At 34.1% G+C, this 17,593-nt stretch overlaps 3 protein-coding genes across 3 annotated transcripts; 2 read left to right on the forward strand and 1 right to left on the reverse strand.

Moving 5' to 3' along the window:
• Positions 1-3,019: 3,019 nt before the first annotated feature.
• On the forward strand, positions 3,020-7,641 carry LOC128397988 (zinc finger protein 800-like). Its single transcript, XM_053358793.1, is given in 5 exon segments — positions 3,020-3,154; positions 3,224-3,515; positions 3,842-5,042; positions 5,045-6,846; positions 6,932-7,641. Coding segments are annotated over 3 exon segments (3,162 nt in total). The 5' UTR covers positions 3,020-3,154; positions 3,224-3,515; positions 3,842-3,873; the 3' UTR covers positions 7,123-7,641.
• Positions 7,642-7,854: 213 nt separating this feature from the next.
• Positions 7,855-14,152, forward strand: LOC128397934 (agrin-like). Its single transcript, XM_053358726.1, has 16 exons — positions 7,855-8,816; positions 8,899-9,120; positions 9,194-9,409; positions 9,498-9,716; positions 9,786-9,880; positions 9,957-10,290; positions 10,354-10,929; positions 10,997-11,074; positions 11,147-11,187; positions 11,252-11,354; positions 11,442-12,122; positions 12,183-12,791; positions 12,874-13,123; positions 13,213-13,230; positions 13,304-13,415; positions 13,475-14,152. Exons 1-16 carry the CDS (start codon positions 8,474-8,476, stop codon positions 13,853-13,855), a joined length of 4,278 nt encoding a protein of 1,425 aa, XP_053214701.1. The 5' UTR covers positions 7,855-8,473; the 3' UTR covers positions 13,856-14,152.
• LOC128397967 (pituitary tumor-transforming gene 1 protein-interacting protein-like) lies at positions 14,140-16,771 on the reverse strand. The gene is made up of 2 exons (XM_053358771.1): positions 15,956-16,771; positions 14,140-14,811 (listed from the first exon to the last, which is right to left on the reverse strand). Exons 1-2 carry the CDS (start codon positions 16,567-16,569, stop codon positions 14,808-14,810), a joined length of 618 nt encoding a protein of 205 aa, XP_053214746.1. The 5' UTR covers positions 16,570-16,771; the 3' UTR covers positions 14,140-14,807.
• Between the last annotated feature and the right edge of the window lie 822 nt (positions 16,772-17,593).

A 17,593-nucleotide genomic window follows, 5' to 3' on the forward strand; every position in this document is an offset into this window, starting at 1 on the left:
GAAACAAACAAACGAAAATTATATCAACAAGAAAATGCGACAAAATAGAAAGAAAAACAGACAGAGAAGAAAAGAAAGAGGAAAGAAAAAGAAAGAGAAAGGTAACAATTAACTGTGAGAGCGCGTTAATTATAATTAGATTAAATCATTTGGTTTCTCTTCTCGGGTGATTAACTTAATTTAGAAAAAATTTAATTATCTTATAATGTAAGGGATTATCTTGTTTGGTATTGAGAAAAAAAAGTTCTGAAAAAATTGAGAATTTATTTTGAGCGGTAATTAGTTTTAAATTTTTATTCTAAATAAATTAATGATAAACAAACTGATTAGTAATTAATGATTAAGTTAATGATAGAATTAAATACACACCAAGAAGAAGAGAACAATTTAGTTAATTGTTTGCAATTGAAAAGTAATCAAGATGAAATTTTGTGATTGAGAAAATGAGACTTTGTTGAAATTAGAAAATTTTCCAAAAAATTGATTATATTGATTTCGACTTAATTGTTGATTAGACGAGAGAAATTAATCATTTAGATTTAATCCACTTTCCAATTCATTTTGAACACTATTCACCATTTCTCTGACTTGTCCAAGTGAATCAAGGATTGAATCTTTTTGATCCTGATTAGATTTGATTGTTGATCTGATTCGTGAATCTGATTGTTTATCATTTTCACCAGCGATTAACTTATCGTAATCATGTTGATTGGTGAATGTAAATTTTGATTTACCAGCTAATTGTTTGGGTGATGAGATTGATGGGCTTGATTTATTGATTGGTGATCGACTCGAGGAGATGATTAAATCATAAGCATCTTTTAAATTGTTGTATTTAACTTGAAGTAAGTTAATTAGTTGATTCTTTTCCTCGATTGCTTGAACTTGTCTCACATTTTCGGCTGTTAGATGTTTAATTTTTTCTTGAAGAAATTTAATTCTCTTGGAATCAGTTTGACAATTAGCCGATTCACCGCCGGAGGAAATTCGCTCACCCAAAGTTCCGTCATCAGTTTCCTCTTTCTCCAAACCGGATATACAAGTGCCGATACAATTTTGTAACGATTTTTGTAAAATCTCATTTTCTTGAGTTAAATGATCCAATTTCTGGTTCATTTCGACAATTTTAGCTGCGGCGAAATTGTCTTTAATCAACTGCGAACGCAAAGATTTAATCACGTTCTGTGATTCAATTAATTCAGTTGACAATTTTTCCACATGACGGATAATCTCACTTGGAATCCCTTTGGTTGTAGCTGATGAAAATGAACCAAGATTAAATTTATCACCACAATCAGACAATTTAAATACTTGTAACATTTTCTGATAATCATCAGAAACAGAACCTGATGAAATCTCTTTATCATCAACAATCAAAGATTCATCATTAACTTCAGCTGATAATGATTTCTCCATGGTAATCTGAGTAGATTCAATTGCTGGACCATTTGAATGAGTTTCGCTGACCATTTGATTGGGAACTTTGATCAGGTCGCTCATGGTTGATTTACCGTTAGAATTTAAATCAACCTGTAAACTATCAATGTAATGTTGTTGTAAGATAATTATTTCCTGAAGTCGACCGATTTCATCCTGAGTTTCCTTCAACAATTGAAGGATAAAATCATGTTTACCACCAAGACCGTTACCTTTAAGATGATGATGATGATGATTGTGGTGATGATGATCTTCATCATTGTCAATTAAACTGTCCCGTAAATTGTGATGATCAGAATTGTTTCGTTTTCTATTAGCCGATTTACTACCAGAGGTTGTAAGTGATCTTGTCAGAGAATCACCATCAAGCGATTTAATTTGATTGCCTGAGGCGATACGTCCAATTGTTTGATCAGCTGAGTTACGATGTGAATTAAATGTAACCCGATTAAGTGATATTGTTGAAGATGACCGATGGTGGACAGTTAATCGAGCTGAAGATGGTTTTGGTGAAGAGATATACTGTTGATTTGAGTGAGTCGAGTTCGTATCGTTAATCCATTCAAGGCCAGAGTCCGTTCGAGAGGGTACACTTGAGTACATCGATCGATATTGTCGCCTTCGAGTTACATCAAGTTTCGTTTGTAAACTAAACTTCTTTGTCGTAATTTCCTATTCTCACTCTCTAATTGTCCGATTTTCAATTGAAGATTAAAAATCGACTCTTCCAAACTGACCACTTTCTTATTATTCTTTTCATTGACCATTGAACGTTTGGACATTTCGAGTAATCTATTCAATCGAGTGGTTAATAGTTTAATATTATTGTTCGACTCATTTACTTGTTTCTTTAGAGAAAAATTTTCCTCTTTCATTCGAAGAAATTTATCTTCAATGTCACTAATCATTTCGACCAATTTTGATCATCTAAACAACAACAATTAACACATAGTTACACAATCAAAGAGACACGACAATTAAGATAATGAGAAAACAATCAGATGATAATTTGGTCAAGAATCGAAAAAAAAATTCCCAATGTTTGGGTTAACCTTTTTTGTTAATTCAAAACATTGGTCGTCATAGTGATTAACCTTAACAATTAGTAATTCTGTTTACTGAATTTACTAAATTTTCAACAACAATTAAAACTAATTGTTCACAATTTCTCAAAACAATCAAGTCTCTGATTGATTTTCTTTTCAAATGAAAAGTTTCATTGATCAACTGAATACAATTAGGTGACTGTCAACATCTTAATTGTCAATTCTGTTTAAACTAATTGTTGATTATCTTTGGTTCAATTAGTTGAAGTTTCGAGTTGTAATAAAATTTGAATCTTCGAGTATTAATTACATTTGATATTCTTAATTGTTGTTGGAGTAATTGATTGATTTTCCCTTTTTTACGAAAAATCGATCATTAAATATTTAATTATCTGATTCCTCATTTTAATTAACCATTCAATCCAAATAATAATCTTCTCAAGGTTGCAATTCATTTCTTTCTCTTTCTTTTTCTCTTTCTATCTGTTAATCTCTCTTTCTATTTCTCTATCTTTCATTTCCATTTTTGCTCTCACTTTGAGTTTTATTTTCTTTCTTTTTCTCTGTCGCTTTTTCTTTCTACTTTCAGTTGAATTTTTTTTCCATCTCAACTTAAGTTGTTTTTTTAAATCCATGAATTCATCTGATTAATTGTTCTAATTAATTGAAAGGTAACACTTTTTTTCTGTTAAATTTTGTTTACTCCAACATCCAACTAACAATTAATTCATTTATTTTAGGCTTTTCATCGGACAAATCAACAATTAACTCAAGATGTGACACACATACACCTTAACCCACCAGGAAGACATTTCTCTTGTTCTTTCTGCTCTCTCTTTCGGTTTTTCTCTTTTCTTTTTTCGATTAGATTATTTCTAATCAAAAATTTTAATCCCAACAATAAGTTATCTCTTTAATCAATTACCATCCTGTGGACAATTCATCTTCAGGCCTTCGCATCGCCACCAGTGTAATAGCAACAATAACAAGACATCTACTACACACTAGTCTCAATCTCATTCTTCATCAAAAGTAAGTCACTTTTTTAGGTTTTCTTTTTGTTTTTCTCATTGTCAGTGTGTTTCTTTTGTTACCTTTGTCTATTTACCTTTATCGATGTACAGGTAATTCTATAACAATTCTCTAATTGTTGATTCTCCGAGAGAAACATCTACGTTTTTGAAATCCTCGTATTGTTTACTTTCATTATCTTTTTTTTCTCATTCTCTCTCATCTTTTGTCCCTTTCTTTTTTTTTCTTTCTTTCTCCTTCTTGTGTTCTCTTCCATTAATGACGATGGTCTAATTTTCTTCTCTCTTTCCCTGTCTCTCTGTTTACTTTAATTTCTTATTGATTAGGTTTCCAGACTTTTCCTGGTTTTCTGTTACAGATGAAGTGCAAAATAGTATCAACAACAGATCCACCAGCCAATAAGTCCAATAGGTTGACTCGGACATCATCTGCTAGTAGGACAGTTAAACCATCAACATCTTCCTCGCATGGAAACAATAATTTTAAGATCAAATTGAAACATGGCTATAGTCCAAATCGAAGCTCCAATTCTAATATGCATGGATGTAGAACCCAAACTAGATCATCAACATCATCAGCTACTTCAACTTCAAGAGGAAACAGTAGAAACCATGGGAATACCACCACCACCCCGACCACCGCCACCACCGCTGCTGCTGCTACTACAACCAGTAGTAAAGAAAGTGCCAAGGAAATGAAAAAATCAAAAGATTCTGGTGATCATAGATGTAACTGTATCTGTGCAAACTGTGGTCTTTTCATTGATGATTCAGGACCAATTGACAAGCATCGCCATGATGTTTCCCTTATCAGAGAACCTATTAATTTAGGTACCAAAAATGTTCGCCAAATTTTACAATGTGTTCACAATGGAACTCCCGAGATAAAAGATATTATTTTAAATGAATGTAACATAATCTATGAATGTCGAATATGTCGAAATCTATTCCGTAGTTTGGCTAACCTGTTATCTCACAAAAGATATTATTGTAAAGACCATAAATGTGAGAGTATGTTGCTTTTTGACGATAAACATTTAACACGTGGATTACCTGAAGAAGATGATGATTTTATCTTAGCCAATTTTCAATCAAATGTTCCAATTGAACCAGAAAATGTTACAAAAAGAGCTAATAACAAGACTAAAAGTGATCTACATACACCACCACCACCAACAACAACAACAACAAAGGCCAGAAACCGAAGGAAACAAGAAACTACCTTTGCTGGTCCAATTGATCATCGAGATGAACCATCACCATTATTAATCAATTCTGTTCAAGAAAGCAAACCATCAACAGCAGATGAAATTGATTGTTGTATTGTTACGAAAAAAGTTAAACCTGAAGTTGTTGCTTCTAAACGTAAACACTTGGAATCGTGTGTTAACAAGCTGTTACATGAGAAGTCATCACCAAAGGTGGATCAATTAACAATCCCTCAAGCTGATGATGAAATTGATGGAATAAAAGTTTTTAAAAACTCAGAAGAAAAAATGAATCAACCATCGTTAAAGAATCAATGAATATTGATGATGTTCCAAATAATAGTCAAAATGAACAAAGATCAACATTGTCGGTTATCAGTCCAAATGGTAAAATTGAAGATAATCCAGTTAAAGAAATTGTAAATTCTATTTCCACCTCATCGATAAATGCAACAACTACAACAACAACTCTTTGCAACACATCAACAATCAAAACCATAACAACGCCAATAGTAAAAACTTCAACAACTTGTGTTGTTTTTAATATTGATGAAAATGCTAATCATCCAGTTGCTGGTGAAGAAAGTGAATCAAATATACAAGAAATTGTTAGTTATCCTCAGTCAATATCCTCCTTGGTCTCAGATGATGGTGACTGTTCCCATATGAGTGAAACTTTCCCTTCTGAAGTTAACAGTGAAATGGATAATGAATCAATTGATGTTGATGAGGATATAATAACCATTAATAACAAAGAGGCAAGTCAACAATCACTAATTATATCAACATCTTCATCATCTTCTTCTCCATCTTCTTCTATTCGTGAACATCCATCTAATCGTAATAAACCAAAAACCTTTGACGATACATATGAAACAAAACCTTCACCCATTTCCACTGTTCCTTGTTCAATGTGTACCTCGAAATTTAGCTCGAAAAAGACGTTAAATGTTCACATTCAAACGATTCACAATGTTCAACGATTAATTTATCCCTGTCCTTTTTGTTGTTTAACATTTAAACAGCTATTCAATGCCACCCGTCACATGATCCAAGTCCATCGAAAGGGTAAAACTCAGGTCAAATTTTTAAGGGAAGCGGTTAAAAGGCGAGCCTATCCGGAAGTTAAATCTGATGAAAATGGAGAGGAAACGGTCAAAGATGAAGATGAATTGATTGATAACCCGATTGCTGAACAACCACCCATGGAAAATCTGGAAGAAGAAGACGAGGAAGAGGAAGGAGAAGGTGATGATGAGAATGATGAAGAAGATGATAGTGAAGATAAAGTTAATCCAGATAATCCATTTAATCTGAAAGCTGTGCCAGTGATTGTTAAGGTTGGTAAAAATTTGAAGAGAAAAAACTGTGATACATTGAAAGAAGAGTACAAATTATCTTCATCTTCATCATCTTCTTCTACATCATCTTCATCGGTAAAATGTTCATCAGCATCTTCAACGGAAGCAATTAAATTAACAATCAATCACAAGCAAAATAATGAAAGTGAGGTTAATCAATTAACAGATTTACGATCTAAATCTTCATTGGAAATTGATAATAAGAAAGAGACTGGAACCAATTCATCGAATCAGGAAAAAGTTCGACGAGTTAATCCGATCATTTTTTCCTGTATCAATAATTGTGGTGAATATTTCATCAAGGTTGATAGTAAAAATCAACATGAGAAAAAATGTTCCAAACCTGATGATGATAATGATGATGAACAAGACGATGATCAGGAAAAAAGTAATTACAATTTGACAACGGATTCAACTTCCCATAATCACCACCATCATCATCACCATCACCACCGGTCAAGAGATTCACTTGATTTAACAATTATAACCGAATCAATATACAAAGAGCTTGAAAAGGTTGGCAATCTAATTACACGTCGGTGTAATCATTGCCCTGATTTACAATTTAAAACAAAATCACTTCTCATTCAACATTTGATTGTTCATATTGGTTATGAAGTTTTGAAGTGTAAAAAATGTGCCTATCAAACGTTAAATCGGACCGAGATGGACAATCATCTGGGCAGTGCTCATGGTACACCGGAGATATTAAGAGGAAGGCAAATAGTAAATCTTTCAACATCACTTGCCAACGATACCAATGGTAACATCATTGAATAAATTTGATCAACAAAAAAATTAATAACTAATCAATATCATTTTCTCTCTCTTTTTTTTAATTCGTTTAGGGTCAATTGCTAAGAAAATCTCATCTCGAGTTGAATTAACGGAGGACAGTCAAGAATCAACTAGAGGAAATGTCGATGAAACTAAAGGTTCATCAGAGAAATCAAATTCGTCGAGTATTGTCCTACATTTAAGGCCGAAATTAAGTCGAAGTAGGAAGAAGAAAAAAATTTACGAAATTGTTGGAGATTGAGTTTATAGTTTGAATGAAGAAAATGAATTAAATAATTTGTGGTCGACACTCGCATGCAATCAAGCAAAAACATTCTGATGGTCTGGAAAACAATTAGCCAAAGTGATTAACTTTAATTGTTTTACAAATCATGTATTAGATGATTTAAATTAATTTTTCTACCTGTTATATCAACCCTTTAAGTATCCATACAAAAGTTAAAGTGCAACCAAAATCCACCAATAAGAAATCGGAGAAATCAACAAATCAACCAACCAATTAACCAAAATGGATACACAGTTATATTAAATATACAAATCATCAATCCTAATTATATTATAAAATCATTATCATTATTATTATATTTTAATTAACTCTTTCCAAACTCTCAGAAATGAAAGATAATATAATCAAATGTGATATATGAAAACAAAAGCAAATACCTAAATTCCCATATCCTCAATTTTTAATTGTAAAAAATTAATTAATCATAAACACAGGGTCATGTTCATATTGATACTATTGATTATTTGTAAATAATTCCTTCTGAGTTAATGATTAATATAATTAATGATAATGATGATATAAAACCAAAAAAAATAATGGTGTAATAATATAAGATGAAATTTAGTCATTAAAATATTTATTTAATGATAATCATTGGGAATTTTCAACAATCTGTCAATAATTATCACAATTCATTTGATAAGAATGAATAATTTATCCTTAATATCTGATAATTTTATTTTATGAGAAAAATGTTTCAATTAGTTAATCAAATCGCTGAGAAAAAGGTTATCTTTGTGATTAGCAAGTTCGATGAGATGATCGAGTCACATATTCGAGGATCTAGAACTTTTTAGAACTTGGAGTGTCTCGATAATTCCAATAGATGGAATTGCTTGATATTCACTCCCTGTATCAACTCAACTCCCACTTTCTCACCATCTTGCTGATCAATAATCATCCGCATCTTTTTTTCATCCTTTTCCTTTTTCTAATCTTCTATTTTCACTCCTTTATTTTCATTTTCCAATCGACTTTCAACCTTCAATTAGTTGAGAAATCGTATCATCTAATTGGAAATTAAAATTCACTAATCATTAATTGTCATGTCGATATGTTTCCTTGATAATCACCAATCTAAATTTTGGTCATTTAATTGAACCTTTAACTATGATTTTGTGAGAAGATTTTTTTATCTTATTCAATGTTTTTCATTTCTGTGATTGTGATTATTTTTATTTCCAGTAATTAGTATTTTATTTAATTGTTTTCTCATGATTAAAATGAATTCGAATCATCGATTTATTTAATTTAACTGTGATTTTTTTTAATTAAGTTCAATTTACAATTCATTTGCATTAGTTCAATGATTTGCTATCAAAATTTTCTCGTCCTCTTCTCATTCGGTCTTCTCTTGACCTTGGGTCATTTACCGATCTATTCATCGCAAGCTTGTTATAAATTTACGTCGATCAGCGGAGATCCTTGCAGGTCACTTGAATGCTCCTTCGGCGCTGAATGTATTCGTACCAAGGATGGTAAAAGAGCGGAATGTGTCTGCCCCGAAAAGTGTTACACTTATGGAGACTCCGTTGGTTCAAGGCCAGTTTGTGGTTCCGATGGTCGAGATTATCCAAATGAATGTGAACTACGACGGAAGGCTTGTAATTCCAGTAAAGAAATTACCGTTAAATTTCAAGGAAAATGCGGTAAGATAATCATCAGCGTTTTTTTTTATCGAATTCGAGACTTTCACATTCAATCATTTCTCATTTTAATCAACTCTTTCAGATCCTTGTGATGAAGTCCAGTGTCCAGCCTCTCAGATCTGTCAACTTGATGATAATCGAAATCCGATCTGTCGCTGTAATGCTATTTGTCCACAAGAATTCAAACCCATTTGTGGCTCCGATGGGAAAACTTATACCAATGAGTGTATTCTTAGAGTTGAGGCTTGTAAGGCTCGAAAAAGTCTTCGAATTTTGTACAATGGCGAATGTGGATCTGGGCGAGGTAAGAATTTGTGACTTTCGACTTGTTAGATTTCCATCTAATCCGATATTTTCTCTCTTCCTTTCTGTATCAGCGGTAAACCCATGCGAAAGTTTAAAGTGTAATGTTTACCAAGAGTGTGACATTGATCGCTATGGAATCGCCAGTTGTGTCTGCCCTCCATTATGCTCACAGATCATGAGTCCCGTTTGTGGTTCCGATGGTCATACATATGACTCAGACTGTGAGCTGCGTCGTGAAGCTTGTTTACTCCACAAAAATGTGACACTAATTTACAAAGGGCTTTGTGGTGAGTGTTTGACCTGCCGATCGATTGAAAATCTTATTTTTCGTATTGATGTTTTTCGAACCACTTTCTTACCTTTTCATTTCATCAGGTGAAGACGGAGCTTGTAATGGGTTTAAATGTGAATTCGGATCGATTTGTGTTGTCCAATCAACAAATTCCCAGCCAACCTGCGAGTGCCCTTCATGCACTGAAGAGTACAAACCAGTTTGTGGATCCGATGGGATATCGTATTCTAATGAGTGCAAATTGCGTCGGGAAAGTTGCGAACAACAAAAGTCATTAAAAGTCACTTCTCAAGGATATTGTAGTAAGTAGAGACTTAATTGGCTATCGATTTTTTTTTCTAAGGTCACTTTTATTTTGTCTTTTCTAATAGATGGTTGTGAAGGCATCAAATGTGATTATCATTCTGTTTGCCAAATCGATTCCAATGGCCATGGAAAATGTATCTGTCCAAACAACTGTCCACATGTAAGTGACCATTTAGAGAGTTTTGATTATTTCGATTTTCATTTTTCTTCGATTTTTGTTTTATTCTCTTCTTCAGATCAAATCTCCAATCTGTGGATCAGATGGTGTTTCTTATGCGAACGAGTGTGAACTTCGATTAGCCTCTTGCACCAAGAAGGAATTCTTGACCATCGCTTCTAAAGGTCCGTGTGACATTTGTTTCAATGTCCATTGCAAATATGGAGCTCGATGTGAGGCTGGTCTTTGTGTCTGTCCATCGGAATGTCCACAAACTTATGAGCCCGTTTGTTCAACCGATGGACTGACCTATGTGAACGAGTGTCAAATGAGGATCAACGCTTGTCAGAAAAACATTGAACTTGGCATCTCCTTTTACGGGGAATGTCAAGATAAGGGTGGACCCGAAAGTAGTAAGTAACACCAAAGAATGGCCTTTGATAAGTTATTAATATGATTACGATGAAATATTTTAGTTGGAACTGGAATTGGTTATATTAAAACCTGTGATCATAATACTTGCCGTTTCGGTGGAGTCTGTGATTACGATTCTGAGGGTGTCCCACACTGTATTTGTTCATACCAATGTCCGACACTTTCGACACCCGATGAGTCCGTTTGTGGGTCAGACGGTCGTCTCTATGAGAACGAGTGTAAACTCCAAGAAGAGGCATGTCGACGTCAACAGGAAATTCAACCAGCTCTTAATCGTCTCTGTGAGGATAGTAAACTTTTACCATGCGAGGGTGAGCCTCCCCTGATTAATCCGACCACAGGTCGAGAATATTATTGTGGCGATGGACCCGAATCGAGACAATGTCCACCCAACAGCTATTGTCACAAGAGCTCACGATTTGCTAAATGCTGCAGAGAGATTGCATTAGTAAGAAGTTGCACCGACTCGACTTATGGTTGTTGTTCGGACGGGGTCACTTCCGCTCAAGGTGCTGACCAAGCTGGATGTCCATCGGTCTGTAACTGTAACAAATTGGGATCGTACTCATCCTCTTGTGATCCAGTAACCAAACAATGTCACTGTAAAGTTGGAATTGGTAAGTTAATCGAACCGCCGATTTATGTTCAAAGTGAATTCTAATTCCAATCTCTCCTCGAATTTAGGTGGCCTTCAATGTGACCGATGCGAACCAGGTTATTGGGGACTTCATAAAATCTCAGAGGGAAACAGTGGTTGTATTCGTGAGTATTAATAATTTACTTGATTGCGAACAATTCAAAAGGTGATAATGTTTCAAATCTGTTTTTCTTTAGCGTGTTCATGTAATATGAATGGTTCAGTTCGAGATGATTGTGTAAGTATCGAAGGGAAAATTTTCGAAGAGTGCAAATTAACTGAGAGTAAATCTTTTTAATTAGGAGCAAATGACCGGTCGATGTGTCTGTAAACACGGACTACAGGGTATGAAGTGTAACGTTTGCCCTGAGGAAACGATTCTTGACCAACATGGGTGCATTCATGGTGAGAAATGGTCATTTCGAAAGAGAGAAAATAATTTTGAGAACTTTTTTCTTCATTAATATTTAATTTATCTTTTTCTTTTCGTAGTCTCATTGATCAAGTTCTACTCCGGTTCATGTGCTGATATGAAATGTCGCTTCGGTTCGACCTGTGTAGAGAATCCTGACAAAGGTATTCAGTGTATCTGTGCCATGAGATGTCCAGAGGTCACTTTGGGCCCTGGTCATTTGATTAGACGGACATCGCAGGTCATCTGTGCCTCCGATGGAAGTACCTACCTGTCCGAATGTCAGATGAAATTTTTCGCCTGTCGAATGCAGCGAAAAATTAACCTTGTCCATCATGGACAATGTCGCACTTCTCAAGGTCCACCTTCGTCTTCGTCTTCATCTTCTTTTACCTCTTTCACATCTCCTCCTTCATCATTGTCCACTGATGATGATTCAGTAACCCAAGGCCCCGCTCGCCGATCAACAATGTTCAAAACAACCTTACAAGATACCGATAAGCCAACTCGTGAATTGTCCTTGAGCTTTTCCGAGCAGGTCAGTCCACAAACAACCAGTGCAACACCGACCGTTTCAATGAAGCCCATAAAGTTACCAGCGTTTGTTGGCGATTCTCATATTGAGCTACCTCGACTTCAGGCCTACACCCGACTCTCAATCGAAATGGAATTCATTTCCTATTCAGAATCAGGAATTTTACTCTACAACGGACAAACAGGAACCGGCGACGGTGATTTTGTCTCACTCACAATAAGAAAAGGTAAATAAAAATGTCCATGAATTAACGTAATCTTGATCAATTGAATTGTGCTTCTTTTAGGTTTTGTTGAATTTCGGTATGACCTCGGATCGGGAAAGGTCATTCTTAATTCGAGTAAACCGATCAAATTGGGAGAATTGGTCAAACTGGTTGCAAAAAGATACCTTAAAGACGGTATTTTGACCGTCGAAGGGCAAGATGATGTGGCCGGGGCCAGTGAAGGTGATCTTAAAAGTCTCGATTTAGCGGAAAATTTGTACATCGGCCAAATTCCAGGTCTAAACAGTAAAATCTTGGAAAATATCGGAGTCAAAGAAGGATTCATTGGGTGCCTTCATAGTTTCCGAATTGGGCGGAAAGATGTTGACCTTTCTTACCCCGGATCTCGGGAACTTATCAAAGTGACCGATATTCACGATTGCAGTGAGATGCCCTGTTTGTCCAATACCTGTTCAAATGGTGGAACCTGTTTACCTGAGGCTGGATCGAGTTTCGGCTCCTATGAGTGTTTATGTCCACTTGGATTTACGGGTAAAAATTGTGAGGTCAAAATGGACGTTTGTCTGAATGAGAGCCCGTGTATCAAAGGGTCGACTTGTACTCTACTACCTCGCGGTGGTTTCTCGTGTCTTTGTCCTCAAGGTCAATCGGGTAAAATTTGCTCTCAAAGTAAGTCAATCGAATGTTAAACAATTCAGTAAATTTTGATACAGAATCGAGATAATCATTTATTATTCTGTTCTAATTTTAGTACCACGTGAACTTGAAAACGCTTTTGTACCCGATTTTTGGTCCACTTCTTATATGATATTACCTGCGCTCTCAAATGTAGCCCAATCCTTCGTGATCGAAGTTTGGTTTTTAACTCGAGACTCAAATGGCCTTTTACTGTACAATGGTCAGAATTCAATCCAATCGCGTGGAGATTTTGTCTCGTTGAACATTGTCGACTCTCGAATTCAATTCTCGTACAATTTAGGAAGCACAATACCGAACGTCAGGTAATCAACCCAAAATCTAATCAAATAGAATCACAATTAACTTTTTTCTCCTCTCCCAATCAACCCAACTACCGAATAAAAATCATTAGCGGAGTGATAACCTTAACGTAAGTACCAAAATCCAAGCTAATCAATTATAATCAACTAAATTAATCTAATTATAAAAACAATCGTCACCAGATCAAAGCGAAAAGTATCTTCGGGCGATTGGCATTCAGTTCGGATCACAAGAGATCGGACAAAAGGGACACTTCAACTCGACGATAGTTCAACAGAATATGGTCAAGCCAAGGTAAGAGAATTAGCAACAATTAATTAACTTGGAAAATTAATAATCGTAACAATCAATAGGGTGGACTAAGTGAACTAAATCTCGATCAACCCTTGTACATTGGTGGGATACCCGAAAGTGTTAATATCAATCGAGAAGTGATCGGAACGACAGTCGCAGGTCTCAATGGTGCGATCCAACGGATCGTCGTTAATGGTGAAATTTGGGACAATTTAATTGATCGATCAACAACCGTTAATAACATCGCTGATTACACGGGTCCACCTTGTGGTCAGTCGAATCCATGTCCGAATAATGCAATTTGCTTACCACAATTTAGTGATTATCTTTGTCGATGTGCATCAACCAATCGATCACAAACTTGTCTTAATTTAGTTGAGGCTCGAAAAGCGATCAGCCTAAGAAAAGGATTCGTAACTAGAGATGTGACAATTAGCTAAATTGTTACTTAAATTACAATCGATCAATCAATCATCATAATCGTTATCATTATAATTAGAATCATAATTTAATTCTAATTATTTTTGTTTTCCTCAAAATCGTTTAGTTCAATTTTATCATAACAATTTAGACAACCAGTCCAATTGATTAACTTTTTTGTTTGATAAATTGTCGATTGTCAATTTCAATTGATACAATTATTTATCTTCAGTTATTGTTAATAGTAATCAAAGTGCCTTAATATTTATCATGTTATCAACAATTTAACTGCCAATTTAATCAATTATTGTTGTTGATGTAATTTGCCATTTTTATTATTAAAATCAATTGATTAATTAATAACCAGAAAGGTTTTTGATTTTGTATGTGTGGAGTTAGTTAATTGTTGTTGTTGTTTTTTGGTATAATTTACAATTGGGATAAGTTTCTATGTACAATTTTCTAAATCAATTATAATTAATAGAAAAATTAATTGAAATGTCTAATTAGTGAATTGGTGATGTTGTTAGTGGGAGATAAAAATATAAAAAAAGGAGATACAATTAGTTTAATTGTGATTGTTTGTTTTTCCAAGCAAACAATTGTGCTAATTAAACTCGAAATTGTTTGTTTATGACCAGAGATCTCATCCATAACCAGCATTGCTTTAGTTTTCACGCAGAGTTTTCAAGAAGGGAGAGAGAGTGAGGAAGGTAACGTGGTGAAAATCATGGCGATTGCATGGTTACATCAATTATTTGAAGCTGAGCTAAAAAGATTAATCTCAATTTTTCTCATTAACAAGGTAACTAACGAGGTGGTTGAATAGGATTACAATGATTAACAAAAAGGGAGGATTAGGAGGTTGATTAAGGTGGGAGGATGTTGATTGTGTTTACGATGATAATGATTGAAAAACGATCCCATGAGTTTGTGTGTGGCTTCAGTTGATAACGTTATTAGGGTTCATCCTCATCTGTATATTAACAGGAATTAATTTTAGTGAAATTAATTGAACTGCAATTATATATATTATGAGATAACATAAAATTACAGTTAGGATGATAATTAACTTTTTCTTTCATCTTCTTGTTTCTTAATACACACAATAAACTTTATCACTGAGGTAAACACACTATCATATATCTATAAGATATCCTAATGATGGTTATCATAGAAGAGAAATTAATTCAATAAACAAAGTGATTAATTGCTGGAGGGAAAGAAATTAATTGATAGGAGGAAGAGAAGGGAAGATAAAGTTTTTGTTAAGAATCTGCCGAATTTCTTAAAGGTGGAATATAAACAAGAAGAATATATCAATGGTTAGATCTATCTTCCATCTCTTTTCTTTTTTTTCTTCTTCTTTTTCTTCGAAATCTCTGTCATCTAATATAAATAGAAGAAGTCAAGTTCAAAGGTCACTATGATATGCAAGAAAAATTATTTGAGCTTCATCATTGTCACTATTTACAATAACAATGAGACAAGAAGGAGATGAAGAGATGAGGAGAGAAAGAAGAAGAAACGAAAGTGAGAATAAAACAAGAATAATGTTGAATCATGATTAAATATGGCAGAAGAGAGAGAGAAGGTAGTACGAGGGAGAGGAAGAGAGAGAGAGAGAGAAAAAAAAGGATACAACAGAGGAGAAACAAGAGATAGAGGGGAGTTTTCGATAGATTGAGATGAGATGAGATATTAAGAGATGGATGAATGAATAAATGAATTAGATTACAGAAAATGGGAGAAAGAGAGAGAGAGAGAGATAGGGAAAGAGAAAGAGAAAGAGAAAGAGATGGACTTGAAGCTCCTGAATATTATGATGGTGGTGGGCATAATGACGAAACAAAAAAGCTGATGATACGTGACGATATTGCTAAAAAGGAAAGATGAAATATTACATTGGTGTTTAGGATAAAAGAGAAAAAGTGAAAATTATCAAGAGTGGAAAGACACACGGTTTATAATTATACTGATGGTGTAGACATATTACTTTCAACACTGAAAAAAGAAACTTTTGAAGAGTAATGAATAAAGGTGATGATAATATTGTAGAGATGGTGGAGGTGAAATGTACATAGAGTGCATAAGTGGGTGTCTTTTAAAAGCGATTATACTTTTTCTCCGGAATTCCGTATTTCCGTTTGATCTCATCCACTCGCCTTTGTCTTTCCTCTCGTTTGGCAAAAGCATTATCACGGATAACAGACCCTCGCATGGTTAGATTTTCTTTTTGATTATCTACTTCCCAGCCTGATCTTTTCCGTTGACAATTACAACAGCAACAGCAAGTGATCACAATTGTAAGAAGAATTACACCAGCCATGGAACCAAGAGAAATGGCAAGAACGTTAAATTTAACCAAACAAGTACCATAAGCAGTTTCTTTAACCGATGAACAACCAGACAATTTAAGGTTAAAGGGTAAACATGAACTGGTTGAGTAACAGTAGAAACATTTTTTAGATTTAACACAAGAAGAACAACTTGAATTTCTACTTTCACAAGAAACATTTTCAACGGTTTCATTGGAAATTGAATTAACTGATTGTGCAGAAAAAGATGGCGATAATAAAGTTACAGAACCATCGGTAGAATTTGACAAAGGTGAAGATGAAGGTAATCCATAGACAAAATGATTAACATTAACATTTAACAATATGATAAAAGTAACGAGTCCAACAAGATGATGAAGAAAATAAAAGTAACAGGATTTATTAGCTGGTAACATGTTTGCCTGTTTATACAAACGATGAAGGAAAAGAAAAAAAAAGCAGCAAATCAAATAAAACACCAAAGCAGAAATTTAAGTAAACAATTAACACAAATTAACAGTTAATTCTCCGGGTACAAAACTCTGTTTAATAATCTAATTAAAACACAATTAACTTCGTAACAACAATTAGGAAGATAGAGAGAGAGAGAGATGTTAACGTTACGGAAAGAGAATAGAAAATGAGATTAACTTTTTTCTTTCTTTTCTCTTTCTCTTTTTCCCCTTTTCCCCTTTTCTTTTTATTCTATTCTCTTTTCGGAAAGAAACGCCTTCCAATCCAATGGAAACATCGTTAATTTTGTTTACTTAATTTAATTTCTCTTCATCTTAAACTAATTGTTGACCGAAATTTTAGACAATTTAGTTAATTAAATTTACTTCAATCATCGAATGCCAGTTAATTGACCCAAAAGGAATAAGATTAATTTGATTTCGATCATCTAGTCAACTTGTTGCTCTTTTTGACATTTTTTTTTTCTCTCTTGAGATTAATTTATAATCAATTCTATTGTTTGATTGTTGTTAAAATTGATTATCTCTAGTGTGTATTATCATGTGTAAAAAATGTTATTTCTATCTCTCTGATTATTGAATTGATTCGATTGGAATTGTGTTGTTTAGTTTTACTTTGATTATCTGTTTCCCATAGAAAAACAATGTGATTCTCTTTACGATGAGATTAATTGTATATTCTTCATCCTTCTCAATACACAAATACCTACACAAGGGAGAATTTGTTATTGTAATTCTACACCGGATCTACCCAAAACCAACACCTCTTCTTCTCTCTTCTCATCATCACCATCCAAGAACGATAATGATTAACTGAGAAATGTGATAATTAACGTTTCCCTTTAAAAAAGGTCCACAGGAAAACAGTAGAGAAGGTCAAGTTTTTGGTCTCTTCTCTAACTCTGCCAATGTGAAATATGAAGACGGATTTCCAACAAGTCATGGTCAATTAACAATTGAATTAAAT

The sequence above is a fragment of the Panonychus citri genome, unplaced genomic scaffold (assembly GCF_014898815.1).
Source record: "Panonychus citri isolate SS breed McGregor unplaced genomic scaffold, ASM1489881v1 Contig00001, whole genome shotgun sequence".
NCBI lineage: Eukaryota > Metazoa > Arthropoda > Arachnida > Trombidiformes > Tetranychidae > Panonychus > Panonychus citri.

Bases quoted from the DNA above. Each gene is read 5' to 3' on its own strand.
- LOC128397934 (XM_053358726.1), top strand. From the start codon at position 8,474: ATGATTTGCTATCAAAATTTTCTCGTCCTCTTCTCATTCGGTCTTCTC. The intron at 8,817-8,898 runs GTAAGATAATCA...CAACTCTTTCAG, and splicing joins TAAATTTCAAGGAAAATGCG to ATCCTTGTGATGAAGTCCAG. The intron at 11,188-11,251 runs GTAAGTATCGAA...CTTTTTAATTAG, and splicing joins GTTCAGTTCGAGATGATTGT to GAGCAAATGACCGGTCGATG.
- LOC128397967 (XM_053358771.1), bottom strand. From the start codon at position 16,569: ATGTTACCAGCTAATAAATCCTGTTACTTTTATTTTCTTCATCATCTT.